The 22,663-nt window shown below is 37.8% G+C and overlaps 2 protein-coding genes across 8 annotated transcripts in view; both read right to left on the bottom strand.

Annotated features, from left to right (window-relative positions):
* The window catches only part of Imp (IGF-II mRNA-binding protein), a 52,703-nt gene extending 48,592 nt beyond the window's left edge, over positions 1-4,111 (bottom strand). For 3 of the 5 annotated variants that reach the window (XR_001228330.1, XM_013323711.1, XM_013323712.1), the window contains exons 1-3: positions 3,828-4,110; positions 3,309-3,366; positions 1,108-1,188 (exon numbers count right to left, since the gene is read on the bottom strand). Coding sequence is in view for 4 of the 5 variants with exons in the window: in XM_013323711.1 (XP_013179165.1) it covers positions 1,108-1,188; positions 3,309-3,366; positions 3,828-4,002 (314 nt within the window). In the remaining variant the exon portion in view is untranslated. Of the gene's footprint in view, positions 1-1,107; positions 1,189-3,308; positions 3,367-3,827 lie in introns of all 5 variants that reach the window. The other 2 variants (XM_013323709.1, XM_013323710.1) reach the window with 1 other exon arrangement.
* A 3,402-nt stretch (positions 4,112-7,513) lies between these two features.
* LOC106126332 (uncharacterized) lies at positions 7,514-16,178 on the bottom strand. Of its 3 annotated transcripts, none has more exons than XM_013323939.1 (10): positions 15,934-16,178; positions 13,535-13,650; positions 12,079-12,259; positions 11,490-11,650; positions 11,169-11,334; positions 10,710-10,873; positions 10,422-10,608; positions 10,045-10,205; positions 9,838-9,957; positions 7,514-9,544 (listed from the first exon to the last, which is right to left on the bottom strand). In XM_013323939.1, the coding sequence occupies exons 5-10, from the start codon at positions 11,259-11,261 to the stop codon at positions 9,373-9,375; spliced, it is 897 nt and encodes a 298-aa protein (XP_013179393.1). In that variant the 5' UTR covers positions 11,262-11,334; positions 11,490-11,650; positions 12,079-12,259; positions 13,535-13,650; positions 15,934-16,178; the 3' UTR covers positions 7,514-9,372. The 3 variants fall into 3 exon arrangements, with proteins under 3 accessions (XP_013179393.1, XP_013179395.1, XP_013179396.1); XM_013323941.1 differs by having other exon boundaries at positions 13,535-13,647; XM_013323942.1 differs by having other exon boundaries at positions 13,535-13,643.
* Between the last annotated feature and the right edge of the window lie 6,485 nt (positions 16,179-22,663).

Below are 22,663 nucleotides of genomic sequence, written 5' to 3'. Positions count from 1 at the left end.
CCCCCCCCCCTACTACATTTTAAAAACAAATTATATTGGTCTTATTTCATAAAAGTAAAACTTATTTCGACTTGTGAAATCATTACCGAAGCACTCTATTCCGTTAGACGTTTCTGGTCGCTCTGAGACTGGATCAGAGCAGAATTTAAGAGGAAATTTATAAATGTATTTAAGTCGGAGGCGGCAATTACATGGCAAATGCTTGTGCAATTTACATCAACTCAAAATTATGCGCGCACAAGTTAATAGAAATAGAAATTATGCCTTGATGCGTTCTTCAAACATAAAAATGAGATAATGTTTTAAAGCACGAAACAAACAGCGCCACTCTTCTCAAATAACAAGAATATTTGTGTTGTGTGTATGTGTGTTCTAGTTTTCCCTTGTAAAGTATTAAAAATTATTACGCGGCATAGACTTTTTTCAGAGTAATGTGTGTTGAGTAAATAATTATGGATGCCATCTGTCTGTTATACAAATAGTTTGCGTTCTGCCCACCGATACCTTTGCTAATAAAAGTAATAGTAGTAGTAATCTACTTGTTAAATACAAGAGTAGAGAGAATTGCGCGTTGTTAACAACTCAATGTTGTAAAGAATAGTCATTGAGCGAATTATAATATTATCGTAAAATATGTAAATAATAAAAAATATATAAAAATATGATAAATATATAAATAAAAAATGTAAATATATAATACAAGGATTTGTAACAACGGAATAAAGGCATTTTGGCTGCCGTGCTGCTGTTTTCAATTTATACATTGTGCAACTTGAATTAAAAAAAGAGCCACATGAAAAATTGTTATCTTATAGTACAGAGATGTTATTGCGCACACCGGCATTACTTACCCAAAATAAAAACATTAAGAAATCACTTAATGAAATGTCGACTGAAGCGACTTCCGCAAACAGAAACCAGTCCGCGCCTACCTACCTTGTTTGTTTGTTGTCAAGATGCACGCACACACACACACACACACTAGTAGCTGTACACGCATGTATATGTACTCCGTGCTGCAGCAAACACTAAACATTTCTCACTATTCAAATATTTTCGGCTGATGCACTTGTGACAAGGCTGTCAATTGCTTACAACTAGACTTACCTCCATGCCCCTCCCGAGGAGTCGTTGCTGGTCTCCTTGATTTGCGTGCTACTGGTGCTTTGCAGGGTGGGTGGGTTCACGCTGCCGACACAAAAATACATTCACGTCAGCGGGCAACTTATATAAGTTCAATGACACAGTGACAAACGTCACATATCTACAGTGTGCATGCTCTCACACATTGAGCAAATGCGCATGCGCTGCAACATTGAGAAAATTTACGCAAAATTCAATATTTTATTGTTTTTTTTTCTTATTGAAAACGGACGTATGACACTAATGGAAACCAATTTATTTATAGGCAAGTAGTGATATATTACAGTGGTGTACATTGGTGTACATTGGTGTACAGTGGGAAGGGAACAATGTCTAATTATTTACAAAAATATTAACATAATTGTAACATCGACAAAAACAATTACATTTCCTAACATGATGTTTGCGTAGCGTAGCTGACAACGAGCAATACATTTAAAAACATTTTGCCACTCTGTATGTCTGTCCGGAATGCCGTTTTCGACGCGGGCACATTAAAAGCTATAATACTTTTTAAACTGTGCGCTAAAATATGTTTATTGAATAAATATGTAAAAAGTATATAATGTATATATGTATTTACTTGTCGCTATACAATGTTTAAAACCATTGTTTAAGTATGAATAAATATCTACTAGTCTGTGTACAAATATATATAACTATTAAAATATTTATTGATTATAACAAAACATACACAAAAAATATACCAATTCTAATGTATACCGACCGAATAAATGACTTTATTTATTATCAGTACATGAAAATAAAAAAAGTAAACATTTGTAGAGTAGTGTTGTAGGTCGTGTCGTGTCGTGTCGTGTAACTACCTCTTAGTTTAGGCGGGTGTTATCAAGACAAAATACTAGTGAAGCTCCGAGCTGTGCGCGGACATTGTCCCGTGCGTCAACTGACACGTCGCGTCGATACAATGCCCTTGCGCCACCTCGTCACCACCGCTGAGACTAAACACCACTCAAAATTCTCCGTACGACACAAGCGAGACAATTTTATTAGTCTGCCAGCAAATAACCTCACCGTCCCTATCAACTTTTTATTTACCTCCAAACCTACCATTCAGCGTAAAGTAGCTTCATCTTGCAGATAATATTCATAGATAATCATAGAGATAGCTACGGAGTGCGTATCAGTGGACAAGACTTCTTGTGATTGTGTTTCTGTACATGTGTTGAACTTACGTCACTGTTGCTTAACAAAGTTGAATAAGTCCGTACAAAAAGAGCGACGAAGCCAGCGATGATTCTCTGCTCGAATCCTAAAGTAATGCAGGCGCGTATGCTTATCATGTTGCTTACATTTATTATCAAGCCCTAAGGCCTGAGGCATCGTATTAGCTAAAAACAGGCAACACCTTTAAATGTATAAATAGTACATCCGGCAATTTTTTTTTAACGAGTTTCTTCGTTAATTCTCGAACTGTTTACGCTCATCCGCGTCGCGACCTCGTAGCGACACGTCACACCTCACATAAACAAAGCTTCCTATTTCTAGATTGTCAATATTGCATTAATCATGACGCACGTTTAAATCTTCCAGTTGATTCGAGTGTTGTTGCGGATCGCCTGATTACCGGACGAGGCCGGAAGGCGTGCGGTGCGGGTGACGCATCTAGAAAGTTCCGAGAAGTTCTGAGAATCGCGCCGGCCGGCGTGTTTACTGGCCGCGCTTAACATCGCCATTGTCATTACAATACGACGCCACAATGCTCCATCGACACCTCGTTACCCTTCCTGCACAACAACAATCTACAACTTAACGCTTCTAGGGCGCTCCTCTAGACACAACAAATTAAATCTTCATCTTATCCATACAAATAACTCACTGACATATCATTTTAAATTAATTATAACCTTATTGCCAAACGATACACAATAACACACTCGAAACCTGAACAAAATACATTATATTTATACCTGTTTCATGCAACTTTGACGATTTTCATAATGTCGTTAGTATGAGTGACGCATATGAATACCGTAATGTAATGGAACATTTTCCCAAATGCAGGAAAATGCAATGCGTAAAAGTTTAAAGTATTGTGTATTTGTTAAACTGTTAATAATTTTATTTTTTACTAGGGAGAAACGACAACAATTTTACGAAATTTCAGGAAACAGATTAAAATAACAATATCGCTTGTTACTTACGCCTTTTTATTTGCAACGGATGGCTCGATGATTAGCGGGAGTCCACAGTACGAGTAACCTTAAACAACATACAGACAGATCATCAGATTCATTAATCAGTATGGTTGCTGGGCAACCGCCCTCACCAAACAACCTCAACAACACAACATTTTGTTGTACGGAATGCGGTATTACAATAAAAAAGCCATGTCTTTTAGTTCAACTTGTTTAAATGCTATGCTTTGTCATAAAATAAATAACATAATAGGGCAACTGCGTGACATTTGTCACAATAACATCGGCATATTTCAATTATATATTTACGTTGTGTGCGAGGAATTATTTCACTGTTTGAATATGTATTATGTTCAACAATCTTCCAATGTTTGTAATTATGTGAATGAGGACCATACTCTACTAAAAATCTAAAATTTTGTTGCTTCCACGTTCATACATCTATTACACGCCAATATGTTACAATATTATGAAGGTTGCTTTGACAAAGTATACAGTTAGATAAGTATTGAGGTAAATAGTTACCGTGCAGCTTGTCGATGGCTCTATCTGCGGCGGACTGGTCGGGGAAGTCGACGAAGGCGTAGCCGCCGCGCTTCACCGAAATGTCTGCCACCGTCAGATTGTGTTCTGCAAACAGCTGGCGCACGGCCGCCTCGTCAGCCTCGATGGGCAGGTTACCGATGTATAGCTTGTTCATCTTGGTATCCGGTGATTGGGATTATTGGGTGAACAGTTTTTGTAGTTCGGAAGACGGTGTCGGAGACTTGATCGTGCTCGGCTGTCTTTTGTCTGCAGATGCGGTTTGACGGTGACTCGAATTTAGAAGAAAAATATGGCTCGCTGTCTCAGCGGCCATGACGTAAAAAGCGGTTCCAAGGAGGTCGCACAACTCATGTAACACATATAGTATTTCACTGTTTGAATGCAGAAAACATTTCTTTATTATTATGTGTGTATTTAAGATATAGATTAGTTTGACAACTGTCGCGTATAAAGTATCGAATTAATTTGATATGATGATTAATTAATGTTTTACCTACTGGACGGTTGTCATAGTGTCGGAGTGTATGCGCAGCGCATTACGAGCAACTATGAACTAACTAGAATCGGTCTTGTAATAATAATGTGTTATATTAATCAAACAAATAATTAGTGTAACTCAGTTTTAATATTACTTTTTGACATTATAACAGTTATTATTTAGCCATGTGTCGCACAATTATCATTAAAATATTTCTTTTTGCTTGTAAACATCTCAATTTTTGGTTCAATGATTTATTTCTTTATGTTATTTTAAAAAATAAAGTAGGAATAAAAAGAACATTTCCGTTTATATTGTAATTCAAATTCAAAACAATAATCACGAAATTTTCCATTGCAAGTTCTATAAGAGAGACAATCGATAATCGACGATTATTATAATCGATTTTACTCATTAGATCTCTAGTGAATTGTCAAACTAATCTACTCAAATAGATACACTATAAACGAGTTATCGAATGATTTCCACTTGCAGATATCTTCTTCTATTTATATATAAAAGAAAGTCGCCTTAGTTACACTATTTATTATATTAACTATTAACCCTTAAATGGACGATTTTTTTTTTACGTTTTAAAAAAAAATATTTGTGTAATAGACATGTATTACTGTCTAGGAAAAATGAGTAAAAAAATCTAGACATGAATTTACTATTTTTTTTAGAAATAAGAACTAGTTGTCAAAATTAACAAAAAAATAAAATAAAGATAATTTTATCTGTGATGTTTAGTATGTTGTTTAAAAACAACATTGTCCATTTAAGGGTTAATTAATATATATTAATATTAACTCAAGAACGGCTTTACCGATATGCCTGAAAATTGGGAGGAGACGGACATAAGATACTATTTATTCATTTTTTTTTCGAATTTATGCCTTGAAGAGCTGCTTTTTATTTAACTTACTAATATTATAAATGTGAATGTTTAGATGGATGGGATGTGAATTGATTGATGGGTGTTTGAAGTTATCTCTAAAACGGCTGAACGTATCTCGATTAAATTTGGTATAGAGCATAGTCTGAAAGAACACATAGGCTACACTCACTAATTAAGTTTTTTTTTATATATCCATGGAGTGGGAGGGAGTTGCGGGCGACAGCTAGTATACGGCTGGCAATGGTGATCAATTAGTTGAATACAATTATATGATCCCAATATAAAAATTGGTTCCATTTGTTTTGGCCGCCATTAGCTATAGTCCTGAAAGCGAGCTGCTGTAAGCTACACGGTCCGAGAAATGGCAATTCTAAATGAATATTTGCTTATATAAATCTAAATGTTTGTTCAAGGGTAACGGTAACTGTTTTCATTGTTGCGAATCCTCTTTTAGAAAACGACCTTCTTCATCTATTGTATATTCCCATACATGAAAATGTGTTAGCTAGGGGTAGGTACTTATTTGAAATTCATTTTTTTTTATTGTAATGTAAACGTCCAGACAAGGTGTGCGGTGCGACATGTTTATCGAGCGGCGATGTTGCTGTAGAACGATTTGAAAAGTGAGACAACATGTTGATGTATCGAGAACGAGGCCGATGAGTCCTTGGACCTGGCCTCGTCGCCTCGTGTCGCCTCGTCGCCTCGTCGCCTCTTTCTTTTGTTGACGTCGATTGAATACGAGGGGCTCCAGATCACTCATTCGGGAACAAGCCATTACATTCATACATATTTTATACTATTCCTTCCTACCGGTTGATATGCCACAACATTTGCTGTTGCTTGCTCGTTTGCTGCCTCGGCATTTATATGCTAAGGCAGCGTGTCGACGCATATTGTACCTACGTAACAGGAACGTTAGAAGGTAAAACGCTTGGAGGAATTTGACGCCAGCTTGAGAGTTGGCGGGATTTGGTATAAGACGATCCGACCAGACAATATATTTACGCCGCTAATCCTGAGTTACTCGGGAGGATACTCCCGGGGAAAGTTCCGATGTACTTGATCCTCATTCTTCAAATTCCAACATAAATCTGTAGCCAGAGTCTGAATTTCTTGTCGATCTAAGTCCCTCACTGGGAATATATTAATTAAGAATATAACGATCATAAAAACAAAAAGATCCCTTCTTTGTAAATTGCCACTTCGAGAACATTCTCCTGGTTGCCTCTGACAGTATTGGTATTTTTAGCGTTGCCATATCGAGTGACGTTTAGTTGGAAAACAAGGCCAAGCTGGTCTCCAATAAGATCGGTATACTTTAGTAGAGCGAATCGATATTTTCAACCTGGTCAACGTCTACATCTTTCTAATGTAAGACACGGAATGTTGCTCGCACTTCTTGGCGCACGTTTGCCTCTTTCTTATGTTTTTGTGTTTATGTTTATTTTGTGTTTACGTTAAGTGATCGTAAAAAAAACTTATAAAAAAAGTTAAATCCAGATTTTTTTTGAATATAGTGACATTTTAAAAGACTGCTGCCATCTGTTAGATGTAAAAAATAACAGTTAAAATTTGTGTGATATTATATGTTTGGATTCCTAGATGGCAGCATATTTGCAGAACAGATTTTATTTAAGTATTCATTATATTAATAAATTATTTTTGCAGATGAATTTATCGGTAGAAAATTAAAAAGTGCTAAATATTTAATGCAACATTTCCGTCATACATCGTTCAATTTTATTTTTTTTGGATTACAATCATAGTTACAATGTAACATGCAAGATGGCGCTGGCGACAAAAATTCCGAGTGCGAATCATGAAATTGCGTAGATTTTCACGTGAGCACCGTGGGTGTGTGTGTGTGTTCGAATTTTTGGTTTCCTATTTCACATATTTCTATTGAAGAATTTATTGTGGTGACCGGATCTATCGTTTACTATTTGATTGATTAATTGGTTTAACCAAAGGAGAGTTTTGTAATGAGCGTCTCACAGTGTAGCGGCGTGTAATAATATAAATATTGAATAAAAAACAATTAACATATTGTGCAGTTGTTTTCTTTTTCTAAAGCCTAAATACAACAATGAGACTTGAAATAATAGACGATATTTTGATTAACATTGGGGTTCAATATAGCAGCATGTGAGTGATAATGATAACCTCGGTCACATGCCGTCTTCATGTTGCCTGCTGGTTGCTCGTTTGTCTCCGTGTCCGTAGAAAGGGTAATTTAGTGAGTTGATAACTATTACGTTGCTCTGTTTGTCAAATAACACAACAATATCATCGATGAACATTTATTTGCCACATAATGGATACATAGACATATAATGAATACACAGAAGAGCGCCTGCAATAGTTGCGCATAGAGATAGATTTCCGAGGCCATGGAAATGTAAAATCCTCATTATATCTATTAGACACGATAATTGTTTCTTAGTATAATTAAACATCGATTAAAACATTCAAACAATCTCTAAAATACGCAAATGGCGTACATGTTGCTTTACTTAATTAAGTACTAATCATTATAATAGTACAAGATTAAACAGTTATTAAAATTGTAATATAATAAGACGTATGCTACCGGTGCGGCGTTGCGGCGGTGCGACGGCACGGCGGCTGCTGTCACACTCTGCTCGACCTTCTGCTCAACATAAACATCCCAATACGTAGCTTTCCATTACATCATTCCATCATTAAACAGTTCTCTTGCACAAAATTGAGTTTCATTGTCTGGGAATTTCCAATGAAGTAATAATGAATAATATCGAGTAAATGTATTTATGTAAATCCATGAATGTACGTATGTATTTACTCATTTAGTTAATAATTACTTGCTTATAATATATGTATTATATCATCTTACCACCTAAACTATTCATAGAAGAGTAAATTAACCGTAAACATCTATATAAGAATATTAGGAATCAACAACAATAACATAAATGTACATATTTCTAAATATAGATGACCTCTACGTAGAAGGGGGGGGGGGGGGGGGGAGGGGAACTGAAGTATAAATCAAAATGTCGAGTGATGTCGATGACGAGTGTCAGCGTCTCGGGCGGGCCAGGGCTGGAGGTCCCACTTCGGTTCTTGTATCAACATGAAGAGAACATTCCGCAGCTGCACTCGTGTGTAAAAAAACACGTAAATAAAATAATAACCTCAATATAAATAACATAGGTACAACATAGACAGTTTACGTAGGAGCCATCGATATTACGTACACACACACACACACACGTCTTTAAAATGTTATGTTAGTCTGCAGAACAAATCAAAATATATAACAATAAAAAGATATCAACTACAAGGAAACATGAATAAGTCTAATCGCCATTTTTAAATGTCGTTCACGTTATTATAAGAGACGCTTTTGTTTGCGTAAAAATAAAAATAAAACATGAAGTACTTTTAGTTAATTATTTCCTTGTTTTTTTTTTTATGTAAATCATCAGTCTCAAAACACTTTCCAAAATGTGCGGTTCCCGCAAAATAGCAAACGCTTAAGTCTTTTCTTCATTCCATCATAAAATATTTTAGAAATACTTTGTCTTTAAGCTCCTTTAGAATATTTAAAGAATGGGATAAACAAGTGAAATAATCGTAGTAGTAGCAGTAGCAGTAAATACATACAGTGACTCTTCCTTTGCAAGGTATTCCGGTTAACAGGGATTTATACCATGCTCCTGGTACACAAACATTTATAATGAAAAGGTGTTTCACATTTACTGCAGTAGAGTACTTGCACATTATTGAGAAGCTTGGAGTTGCTTAGTACATATATACTGAACAACAAGTCGTTAGTAATGAAAAGGACTCTCCAAACAATAATGTGCCTACATTGTATGTACATATAATGAACAAACAGCTTACATTTAAAAACTAATCGATATAATTATTCGTCGATGTGGCGGTCGACGGCTACATCTAATACATATAGGGTTATCATTGCGATCATTTAATTGATCTGAAGGCTCGTGTAACGAAGCCACTTCAAGCGAAGAAGAACAGCAGTGCCCCGGCGTAGCAGAGCGGCGTCTTAATGGCACTGGAAGTACTCCCACCGCGTCAGAGAACGCCGTCTGCTTTGCTGCGGTGGCCGGCTTCTCTTTCGCATGATAACCATTATTAATTTAATCTTCACTGTTATCGGTGAAATCCAATCCGAGTTCGGGAATATTGTCCTCTAAGTCGGAGTGGGTGTTGTTCTCGTTCCGGTAGACGGAGCCCGGCGGAAAGCGCAGCACGCGGCGGTACACGCGCAGCAACTTCTTGCACTCCCGGGAACTGCTGCCGTACTCCGCCCTGTTCGCATCACATATATATTCTCGTGTCACAAATAGTTACTTACTGTATAGCATTTATCCAAAACAATTTTTTTTACTTTTTATATGCATATTCAGTAAGTCTGAGAATTGGCTATCTTACTAATATTATGAATGTGAATGTTTGGATGGATGTTTGTTTTAAAGTACCTCGAGAACGGCTGTATGGATTTTGCGTAATTGCGATGTGTTTCCAAGAAGGAACAGTGTAATTTGTACCCCGCAAGTAAGAAGGAGAGTACCACTGTAAAGAGAGAGAAGAGAGAGACTCACTGTGCTATGTTCATGAGTTCGTTTCCCATGTCTGCATTGCCTAGACAGTGGTAGCACATTGCTGCTTCTATCATGGCGAAAGGCACCAGAAACGGATCGCCCTTTATTTGCGGCTTCATTCTGTCAAGAAGAATACGTTAATGGGCTATTATTGAAAAATATATTTTATGATGAATGAAGCCATGAATGAAAGTATGCATCACTTACCTGGTGACTTTGAGTAAATACTCAATAGCGGACTCGTTGAGTTCCATTGCGGCGTAGCAGCACCCTATGACGTAGTAGTTGAAGGCGACGCGATCCGGCTCCATGTAACGCGGCCACGCTTCCCCGAAGGCCTTGATCTGGACGTCAGTCACCACCAATATCTGTTAAAATCGCCACATCTTCATTGGATAAGCAGTAACATATATTTTAGTCAATACAAGGCATTACATGTACAATTGTCAAATGGATGTTCAACAAAAGGCAGATTTCTGCCTGGACCAGGATCAAGATGTGTAGCTTCCACCAGATTTGCAGCATCTGCCAATGTACTTCATTCATTTTAATTGTAAATAATAAAAGTGATGAGGAGTACATACATCAATGAGTTTTGCTTGGCAGCGCCTATCATCCAAAATGGTGACCGCCAGATTCCATAGACTGAATAGGTCTTTGTGCGTGATGCGGAGGCCGCTCGTTGGCAGAGTATGCATATGCCAGAAGTTAAGCAGCTCCTTCTTTGTGGTTGAATATTCACTTGTGATGTCGCTGAACGACAAAATCGAGCTGGAATAAAGTCAAGTTGTATGTATACAGCATATTTCACAATATGTATGTATTTATTTATTAATACATACATATATTATAAGTAAACAGAGGTATCTTACGTGTTAGCCCATAAGATTTGCCAGTAACAAGTCTTTGGGAGGTTTCTAATGGTGACGTCGATGTGGCCAGCCCGCCGGTAGACCGCGGCGGCAAGCGAGCTGCGGAGGCGCAGCTTGGGACCGACGAAGATCCTCTCAAATTCTGCCGCCATCTCACTCAATAACTGACGCAAAATCAAATATATAATACACTAAACTCAATATGTCTTCATACATACCTATCTATACTAACGTATATAAGGAATAAGTGAATATGTTGTATGTGGTTATCATGTCATGTCAAATAAACGACGGCAACTTTCAATTTGGAATACAAGCAGATTCCACGATGGCACAAATAAACTTATATTACATAAGTAACTTTTTGTCATTTACAAATTACGTTATCATAAAATCTTAGATAAGTTGTTGATTGCCATCATCATCGACCGTGAGGAGAGCCGGGTGGAGAGGACTTACCGGGAAAGCCTCGTTGCAAAGGTGTAGCACGTGAGAGCGCAGGTTAGAAGACACGACGCCGACGAACTCGATGAATTCCTCCATAAATTGCATTAGCGCTGTTTCGAATGATTGTAATTCATCCTCGCTTGTCCAAATTTTTCTTGCGATGAGGACATAAGAGTCGCTGAAAAAAATTTGGTTAGTTGCGAAGTGCAAGGATATTCTTCAGTAACTTACAGGTAGCGCGAATGCAAACACGAAGTAAGTCAAGTCCTAACTTAAGTTTATTTAATGTTGGCATATACACTGAACTATATGTATTTATAAGTGATTACAAACCGTATATCCGCAAAAAAGGTGTACAATGCACCAGCAGCTCGCAGATTGCCCTTGTAATTGTTTACGCGACTTGGTTGGGCAATCTGCGAAAAGTACTCCTATGTGGCGCCCAAACGGGCCATCGCGCGGTGGTAGGTCATGCCGGCGAACACCGCGTCCCTCTGCAATACGTTAAATGCCATTTTACTCGTCCTCAAGCACAAACAAACAGTCCACTTTATTGCTGCTATGCACTGCTGGCTATGGTTGGAAAACCTTAACGACAAATAAATGTTAGTGGCTGTCTTCAAGTTGTAAATAGCAAGTTCATCAAATGACTAGACGTCTACAATTAAAGTATTCCCAAGTGATATCTTTCACGCAGAACGAGTGTGGTACACTCCGAATCTAGACCTACTGTCTAAATGCATCTGCTTGTTAATCATTTTTAATATTACGAAAACTTAGGAGTTTGTGTTGTCTTGAAATGTATGCATGGCTTTTCGGCATCGTAATGCAAATGTGTACGTGACGTGATGCTGCCACGTCACGTTTAGAAGGTGGTCATGCCAGTTGTGGAGGTGAGGGGAGACAAGTAGGGCTCACGTACGCGCTGGTTTTGGTACTCGGTGTGGCAGGTGGCCGTGTGGGTGTCGAGCTTGGCGGCCATGCAGTCGCGCGTGGTCCTGTACTCTTCCAGGACGGTTTCCAGTTGCGCGGAGTTAGACGCTACTATAGGCGCGTAGTTCTCCAGCTCGCGGTCATATGAATGATTCACGTTTGTAAGGCACCTGTAGTAAGCTTTACTATTAAACCAGCTTATAGAAACATTTTTGTTCAAATTTAACCCATTAGTGCAAAACGTTCGATAAATCAGATGCCAATAAAATTGTTATTTTAGGAGTTGTATATATTTTACTAACCGTTTATTTTTTTAAACAGTAGTGTAATATATATTTGAAGTGGTAATACTGTTGGTATGACATTCCGGGAAGCGCGAGGTCACGTTCACGATTACCGATTAGCTGATGATGTCTTCGTATGCCGGTGGAATGATAACAATGTTGTCACAGTAGCCACTAACTTTGAAAATCTTGCAATTACATCTGCAACCCGCTGGTCTAACGAAAAAAACAGCTAAAGTGCAAGTCCCTCAGCCATCGCTTATTTCAAATTACAATAAGTATATGGGTTGAGTAGACAAATGCGACCAGGCCGTGGCGAACTTACGAACTCGGATGCGAATAAAGAAGTGGTGGTGGCCCATATTTGCATATTTGCTAGACGTGTCGGTAGTAAACGCCTGGTTACTTGCTCGGAAGAATGGCTGCACGAGAGACACCGATTCCTTATTCGTTTTTAGACGGTTCATAGCAAGAAGCTTGCTTTCCACATATGGCATACCGCCGCATCTAGGCCGCAAGCCAGCAAAACCAATATGTACAATGAGATACGACGGTAAAGGACATTGGCTGGTCCCAATAAATACTGAACGTCGGTGACAAATCAATGTGGCGGGAAAAGTAAATACCAGTGTCAGAAATGTGATGTAGGCCTTCACCCGAAATTTCACATGGCATACCACGTAGTAAATTAAAATCTATTTATTTTCTCTTGCTTATTATAGTAAATTTATTCATGAAAGTCGTACTTTTATTTTCATATTTTTTTAACATCTACATTGTCCGCCGTGCATAACGTCCGATTTATCAGACGGCCTATAAAATCTAAACTTTCATATTGATTAAATATTTTTAAAATTTAATGATCAAATACACTCGAAATGAAAATATATTACTGTGATCATAATGAAAAAGGCGTTAATAAACTTTATGCACTAATGGGTTAACTACTATTTTTTAATTAATATTTTAAATTTATTTATGTAATCTTAAGATAGTAATGGCTATTAAAAATATCAATATTTTAAAGAATAATTTGTGGACTCCGTTTCATACACGGTAATTGGAATAATTTCTATGATAGTTTATTAATATCGGCTGCCAGTGTAATATATAAATATATTTCTTTAAAAATATCTGAATTATTATGTGTATGCTTCTTACCACAGTGTTAAAGCGTCTACACTGCCCGAAACGTCCCGCATGTAAAGCGCTCGAAGAGCGTCCTCACAATCCTTAACCGTCATGGCTGCTAGTTGCTTGCTGCTTGCTGCTGGCTACTGTAACAAGACATTACATCTATAGTGGACACGTCGAATACTACAGTTACAGCATTTTACAACACTTAAAAGCGGTTTAATTATATCTTAATAATTTGTAAAATTCGATTTACTCATCAGATTAAGTGAATAGGTAAAAGTGCACGGCAAGTACAAGTTATTTGCTTGTTATTGCGACCGAATGTCTACGTATGTTTTAGGCATTACCTATATGTTTACTAAAAGAATTGATATTCAACCGTTCTTGGACAAAAACAAGAAAGGATTCAAGGCATCGATATGTTTAACAGGTTATGAATATAAATCGCAATTTACATGCAGACGTCGCTTCATGATTTATGCAGCGCACTGCGCCCCGCCGCCTTGTTCAGTCTCCTTGGGAGATAATAAAAAACCTTTGCTCTTTGCTCAACGAAGTACATACCTAATTATGCTGCCAACTTGTAAGGCACTAAGCATTTAGTATATATCTATAGTATTTTATAGCAGAAAAGTCGTTTTTCACGACTTTGTCCGCGTGTAGTTTGAGGAGTTAGTTAGGACTGTAAAAATATAGCCTTATTGATTTCCTCTCGCAATTTATTGTTACAGCTTAGATAAGGTGAACCGGGAACTGTAAGACTAATAAAAATGGTTAAAACTCCTCTCTTTAGTCTTTAAATGAAACGTAAAAACTATCTATCTTGGTGTCTTCATGGCTTCATTTACTTTAGTAGACATAAAATGAATAGCTAGCTGTCAAAGAGCTAAGCTAACACTTATTGAAAAGTCCAAATTAAAAGCATTTTTAATTGAAGGCTATTTGTATCCCTCCTTGAGAGTTGGGGCGGCACATTTGTGACTCGAGTGTCTGGTAGGCCACGCCTTTTATTGCGTTGCAGGGACTTTTGTTTGCCGAGTTTGTGTTGCACAAGCACACGTACCCTACCCTGCACCTCCCCTATCACAATTATTTTACTGAATTATGTATGCGACCTATTGTGTTCTTGGAATTGTTCATTCCCTACTTACAAGAGGGAGTTTTTATGTATATACGTTTTATATGCATGGCTTTGTTTGTACGTAAGTTCCTTTGTGACCTCCTGGAGTCCAAACGACTGAACCGATTTTGTTGAGTGAGGAGAAATAAGATTCACATTCTTGCCCGGAGTGTAGCAAACACCACTTACGTCACACATTCTACAATGTTGACATTTTGAAATCAATGACGTTTCTGTTACTAGATAGGGGAGCACTAAAAGGATTTTGAGAAAATCAGCCCCCAAAGTTCTTGTGAAAAAGGTGTAAAGTGAGGGGGGGGGGAAGGGGCAAAGTTACCAGCTTTCTAGTTTGTGGCCAAATTTTCTCAGTAAACCTTATAATCCGTTTGAAAATTTGCATTTTAAATAACATGAAACACTTTTATATAAGCAAAAACTATATACATGTATTTGTTTTATTATAACAGAAAACAAATTAATGGTTTTTATATGAATCTCTTGCGCGTCAATAAAATTACTTCGAAGTTTGCATAACTCTTCCATTGCCTGAATCAATATTACATCTAGGAGCTTTGCGGGGTGTATTTCCTGCGCCCCCACCCCCACCCACACCCCCACCCCCACCACCTCTCGCTCGGTGGTGGCCCGCTCCTGTCTACCTTGCCCGGGCTCGCGACCTGCGTTGCAGCTCGATCGATCAAATGTTGAACAATATGGCAGCGAATTTCATCAATATTATACTGAAATGATCGCCTCGCTGGGGCGTTCCTTCACATAAACAATTTGGAAGAACTGCAGAAGATTGAAAACTACTACATACTTGTAGTAATTGTTGCTTTTATTCAATACAAGTTTAGCAAATAAAAAGGACAAAGGTCGAGCAATCTCGAATGCCTTCACCTCCCCGCCCCGCCGCGCCCCGCCCCGGCCCGGGCCGGCCCGGGCCGCGCGTCACCGCGCCTGCGCAAGTGCGATATTCCCAGATATACCCTGAAGGTCAATCGATCGCATATTTAACAAAGGACAAAGTTGGGTAGCCATGTTGTGTAGAGTTTTAAGCACGTAATTACATAATTTTGGCCAACTATTGATTTTTTTTTCATATCACAATTCTTAGTCTAAAGGTATAAGTATAGCATGTTTTGACTTTAACTAGTATATTAATTAAATCAAGGCTTGAGAATATATTACGTTAAATCCATAATTACGGAGCTTTAAATGTAAGATAGTTTTACTTTTTACACCCGGTACCTCTTTATGTAAAAAGTAAAATTTTGCTTATAGCACAGATGTATATACTCACGGGTACCGTGTGCTCCGCTGCGACACTTGGCAGGTGCTCGGCCGCTCACTGTCTCTTCACATCAGATATGTAAAGTCAGGTGTGCACCACAATTGTCACTCACTGAATGTTCAATATTTATTTAAGAGTTTATAAAAGTAGTTTCACTGAACCATTCCAAGAACAAAGAAATATCTGTAAATTGCGACGCGTGCGGTTCGCGTGCCGGCGGAAAGCGGAGTGGCCGAGGTCGCGCGGAGGCCGCGCACGTCCCGGAGCTGTAAGTTACGCGCATATCCAACACCCACATACAAGATATACTATCGATCCGCCGCCATTTACTTGTTGCAGACATGTACATGTCCTAGTATATATGTTTATATCTGTTATATACGTTTATCTAATTCCCTGATAGTTTTAAGAAGGCAATGGTCACTCATATATCTAAGTAAGATGGAGATTGTGTCAAAAAGTGTAGACTAGAGCGTACTACTTTGTCAAAAATTATGGAAAAGATTTTAAACAAAAGATTGCTAGCTAGCTATCTCGAACATAACAAAATAATTGTCTCAAATCAATTCTGTTTCAGAAGAGGCGTCTGAACCTTGCTAAGAATCTTGAATCCAAGACAAAAACCATTGTATTTTCCTCGTTCTAGCCATAGCATTCGACACGGTCTCTAGCTCCATCCTCGTACGACTATTAGAGGACAAAGATTTAAGAGACATAGCGCTAAAACTTTTCCATGACTTAACAAATTGCAACCAACAACAGTCAGTCCGTCCACTCACACAACTTTTGAAAACTGTGTCAGTGACGATATGAACCTAACCCTTGCCCTACCAAAGGGTAACGTGCATGTTCCTAAACTATTTTTATTATATAATACATAAATAGATTGTGCCAACTGTCAATTCCAAAGTGTAATATTCTAGTCTATGTAGATGATACTGTGTGCTCATTATAAACGAAACATGGCATTCTGTTCACCGATCGGCTGATCATGCAATTGCTGTAGGCTGCTATAGGATTGGCTATCATCAAACTTGCTCTCGCTGAATGTTACTAAATCCCAGTACATAACTTTGTCAGGCCACTCAGGTATAAAGCCTATCATGCCGTCACTCCACAGACAAATGTTGGCATAGTCCTCCTTTACACAGAAGCTCTTGTGTTTATGTCAATCGTATCTAGTGGTTTACATCTCTAGCACGTGCATGTGTTGGCAGAAACATATCTATGTGACGGTGTCAGGTGTTCGTAAAATTATGTTCCCTATGAAAACATTTGAGAAATATAACTTAAGGCGTTTGTTAAAAATTGTTTATTTTGCTTTAGCTCAGACACTCCTTACCTTCTGCATATCTGCTTCTGGTGATCCCTATAAAACATATTTACTTCACCATGAGAGGGCTCACAAAGTGCAGTTCTGAAAGTCATCCACAAACCGTATCGGTATCCGAGTACCCAGCTGTATAAGGACATTTCGGTACTCACTGTCCGACAGCTATGTGCGTTAAACATCACCTTACGTGTACACTCAACACTTTCTTGTCAACCAGCGTCTCTCAAGAACAAACGACGTAAACATCTGGTTTGCCCTTCTGTCACTACTATAACTGCTTTGGCAAGCCGCAGCTATCCGAGCATCAGCTGCCACCTCTATAACATCATTAATAAACTTAATTTATGTACTAGATATTTACTTTCTTTTATATCTTGTCATTATTGTAACGTATCATTTATTCGATCTTACTTCTCACTAATATTATAAATGCAAATGTTACAATGGATGGATGGAAGGGTGGTGGAGGATGTTTGTTTGAAGATATCTCCAGAACGGTTGAACGGATCTCAATGAAATTTGGTATACATATAATATGTATTCGTTGTCGCATCTTCTTGGACATCGAGTTTTGTAGCCCTAGCTCCAGCCCTAGTTAGCCCTAGCCTCTGTGCAAGGTACCCAGAACTATGTACACATGCATCTCATCCATCCATCCAAGTTGTAATCCAGTAATTTGAACTGCTAGGAAGTATTGAAGTACAAAGACGGAACATATTAATTACCTTATTTAGCTTTTTATAGTAGTTAGTTATTAATTTTGTGGTAAAAAATGATGATGTGACATCAGAGAGTAATCACTTTAAGCATTTCATACATGAAATCGACGAGCAGTTAAATAAATGTTTTATTTCATATTTTCTTTTTACTTGTCATCACGGAGCTGTTACAAATTGTTTGATACGTAAGCAAGGCCAGCAGGACAGCATGCCAGCATGCCAGCACGCCAGCACGCCAGCAGGCCAGCAGATTGCACAGGATACAGAGGAATCTACACGTATTTATGTATATTTACTTAACATTTCCAAGTAAATTATTTTTAAGTATACTTTTTTTGGGGTAGGCGAAGAGAATAATAATGCAAATTTATGGTGACATAAACCTTTTATTACGATGGGTATATGATGATGGTAATACATATGTGAGTAATATATATATATATATATAGGTAAAGTATAAAGGAAGATAAAAAAGTATTTTAACATAAAGCAGTCTTTCCTTGTAACCGCACCTTTATTAAGTCGCCGCAGTGAACATGGCTCTTTGTACACAAGGTACTTGGTCTTGTACTGACGTACAGGCGTCATGTCAACTGGATAGATTTGCTTCGCTATTTTAAAAATCGGCGATAACAGATGGAAATGTCGCCAACACGCGCTGTGACAGAACCTCTGTAACATTACGTAGAGTTATGTTGCCTTGTGTAGGTATGGCCTTACACTGCGGCGACTTTCCTAACTACAAGGACCATGTCCGGTCAGTTATGCACCAATCCAATATGTTATAAACATATTAAACAAAAATATATGAAAACAGTCTTGTATTATATATTATATATATAATGAAAGTAAACAACCATACTATATACCTGATGCGACAAATAATATGTTTATTGTTTTATTGTGACTTTACTTGTTGTGATCAGAGTACATACATACATACATACATACATACATATTCATGTAGAATACTATTATAGTAGTGGCGAGAGGTTTAGTTAATGCTTTACTACGGTTGTTTACAGTATTTAAATGTTATTAAATGTTACAAAAACATAAAAAGTCAGCGCACATACAATAGTAGAAGTACATAAGTAAAGTTGTTACAAACAGTAGATACCCTGAGCCGGGTGAAGGTTATTTTCAAGAAATACATAATGTGGTGCCAATTGCTCAGGTGAGCGCTAAGTGCGGCCAGCGAGTACTCGTACTTTACTCGAACATTAATTATTAAATCAGAAATACTTAGTACTAGTTGGCTCGCTTTTGAAATATGCCGCCCCGTTGTTGTTGCACCACACTTGGCCATTTTTGTTAACAAACAGGAGTTTTAGAAAACATGTAAGTTATAGATGGCGAATGACGCCTCCGTTATCTGTGGCTCGGACAGTTGGCCTTTTGTTTAAGGTTTAGCAAATATATAAAAAGAGAAAATGAAAATATCACACAATGTAAATGTAAACAAGGTAGTGTTACATAATACATTTAAAGTTGTTTATAAATTTAAGTCCGCTTTATAGACGCGACTTGCAGCGACTTGCAGCGACTTGCAGCGACTTGCAGCGAGCACACAGATGACACGTCATGTACACATTACATTAGGTAATCATACGTTTTGTTTGTTTAAATTAACATCAATATTTGACATTTACATTGGATACATAACATTAATTACATTATGTACTAGCTTATAAAGTAATTAGTACAATATATATATATATATATGTGTGTGTGTGTGTGTGTGTGTGTGTGTGTGTAGATATATATATAGAAATATGAAATGAAATGAAAGAGATAAATATAAAATTAGAAAATGATCGAAACAAAATCAACATAAATACTGAACTTGATAAAATGATATTCAAATTTGTATTTGTGTCAGAATTATAAAAAACATACGCGAAAAATCTGTAAAATAGTACAATGTAGGTATATAAAACTTAAATTATTAGCTTTTACAAAAACCGAGTAAAACTTCAATTGAAAATATATGTATTCAACAGTCGTAAAAAATAAACAAAAATTAGGCCGCAAGAGTAACTTGGATTTAGTTAAATATGTATAATACTTAGAAATAATGTCTCACTTTACTTAGAGGAAAGGAAATTAGCATAATTGTTACAAAATAATCATTGAAACATCTCCTCATAGCTTCATCTATTAGTTGTTTGCGATAAAAAATAGAATAAACAGTTCATTTTGAATAGTATGAGGTGGCAAAAGAACAATCGGCCACTTGACAACGGTGAATAGTGGTATAACCGCTGTCCATACACATGTGCACGAACGTTGCACGCGTGTTGGCTACTTTTACTGGACAGAGAAGAAAATGTACAAAAAATGCACATTCTCCCCTGTCCAATCCACTTCCCTTTTCCATTGTTCTCTTATTAGTAAAACGCTGGAAAGGGGACGCGGACGAGATTGGGCCTCCGGCGCCACACTCATCAGACGTCAAGCGGAATTACTTCCAGTTGACGCCTGGCTTCCGTGTGGCCGTGGTGTTTCACCGGGAGAGCCGACCCATTCGTGCAACAGCTAATGCTGCTGCGGGCTCCACCACTGTTTTGGGAACGATAGATGCTATGAGGACGGCAACGCTGCCGTTATCCTCATTCAAGCGCGAACACCATGTCAACATGGCACCGCCCGCATTTCATCTCCCGCTCGAGCAACGGTGTGTCCTGCGCCAAGTCGTACCGAGAGGCGGCGCAGCGCCGGCTTTACGCCAGCGAACCCCTCCTCGTCCCTTTGAAAGCAACAAACTTTGTTGTAATTCAAACATTGGCTGAGTGAGGTCACTGCACCGCATAAATCTCTCTTGGTCCTTTTATTTTGTAGGATGTAGAGGCACACGAGCGAGCGGCTGCCCGGCGGCTGCTGAAGGCGAGACGCACCGGCCGCTGCTGCCCGGACACATCGGCAACAATTTATACAAGTCGCAGATGCATTGCCTACCTGCCTACCTTTTGGACAGAGGAAGGGACACATTAAATGAGGATATTTCCCCTCCTCCACCAAATCCTCTTCTCCTTCCCACCCTTTCCTAATAAGAAAATGTTGGGAAGGGAAGGATACTAGTCCTTTTTCAATTTGGCTAAAACTAAACAATATTTATATAATTAATAAATTAATAAACAATATTCAATGAAATTAAACATTTATAATAGAAAATGATAAAAATATGCGATGAAATTAAATAATAATATCTTATGAAAACACAAGATTTATATATATTTTTGTTAAAATAAAACAGTTGCTCGTCGTTACTTCGTCTACGATCTCGAAAAAACTGGTAATAAACATAGCCTATGACATGACATGACATGACACTGTCACACCGAGATACCGTAGCATCCCAACAAGGAGAAATTTTTCAAGAAAAATTCAGTGGTTTCGGAAGCAAGTCAATGCAAACAAAAATGTCCGTCACGAAGTGACTTCAAAGGAACATGTTCAGTGGTCGATCTATGAATTATTCTTACGGCAAGTAGACTCATTACGAATGTGCTAATCATTGGGGATGGCTTATTTTATTATAATAATAATAAATCTTTTATTCAGACACACACAGACATGGTCCAAACAAAACAAAAAATACAAATTTAAATTCTAGCACAAAAATAAAACAGAAAATTCTTCAGGGCACATGTAGACGTGTCCACATGGCCAGCACTGGACAGTTCAACCCCACTCTATCAACAATGAGGTGCAGGTAGCTGTTGGCGCTGTCCCGCACCCGCTGCATCAGGGATGCTGCTCTCTTCCTAATCTTAATAGTCTCGCATAATTATTGTAGCAAAATTATCATTCACGTATGTAGTATAGGGGCTCTACCACTGATTAAAGTTGGCGGTGTTGTAAAACAAACATCAAGCCAAGGTCATGTAAGGTCAGCAGCCTTTCAAGGTGATCAAGACAGATGTGTGTTTCTACTGCACAACCAGCGGACAGTTTGAAAAATTTACAAAAAATGTGTGTCATAAGCAGTGTTCGAGTAAATGAAACGACGATTAAATGAATATGTCTAGGAAGACCTCTGGTTATGTTGGCAAATCTTACTAATGTTATAAATGCGAACGTTTGGATGGATGGATGGATGTTTGTTTGAAAGTATCTCCAGATTCATAGATCTCGCTTAAATTTCTAGTAGATTTAGAACACGGTTGAGCAGAGTACATAGGCTGCTAATTGAGTTGTTTTAATTGCAAAACTAATATTGTAGGTATGTTCTATGGAATCTTGAAGAGAACAATATGTACGTATGTACATTGTGCAATATTCTAACGATGTTGAATTTAAATGATTAAGTTATTTCCTTTTAAATGCATATCCAGTACAGTAACAACGATTTTTTCTATTTTATACAAAACTAATATAACAATTTACAAATGTTCATATATTTGACTGATATTCTCCAAAGATCACTTAGAATCTATTGGCAATAATATGTACTTAAAACTATAAGCCAGTTAGAAGTCGTCTTCTAATCGTGGCATGTTTTTAACAACTTTTTAACCCCCTCCCACCCCCTTGACACAATGTACCTAAATATGTAAAACCTAACCACATTGTAAGGTTTTTAATTATTTTCTCCTCCGTATCGATAATATAGTGTATGTATGTATGTATGGATGGTCACGTGGAGAATGAGGTCACGCGATACAAATATCCAGACAGAAATTAT

The sequence above is a fragment of the Papilio xuthus genome, unplaced genomic scaffold (assembly GCF_000836235.2).
Source record: "Papilio xuthus unplaced genomic scaffold, Pxut_1.1 DF825017.1, whole genome shotgun sequence".
Classification (NCBI taxonomy): Eukaryota; Metazoa; Arthropoda; class Insecta; order Lepidoptera; family Papilionidae; genus Papilio; species Papilio xuthus.
This window is presented reverse-complemented; position numbering and strand designations above follow the sequence as displayed.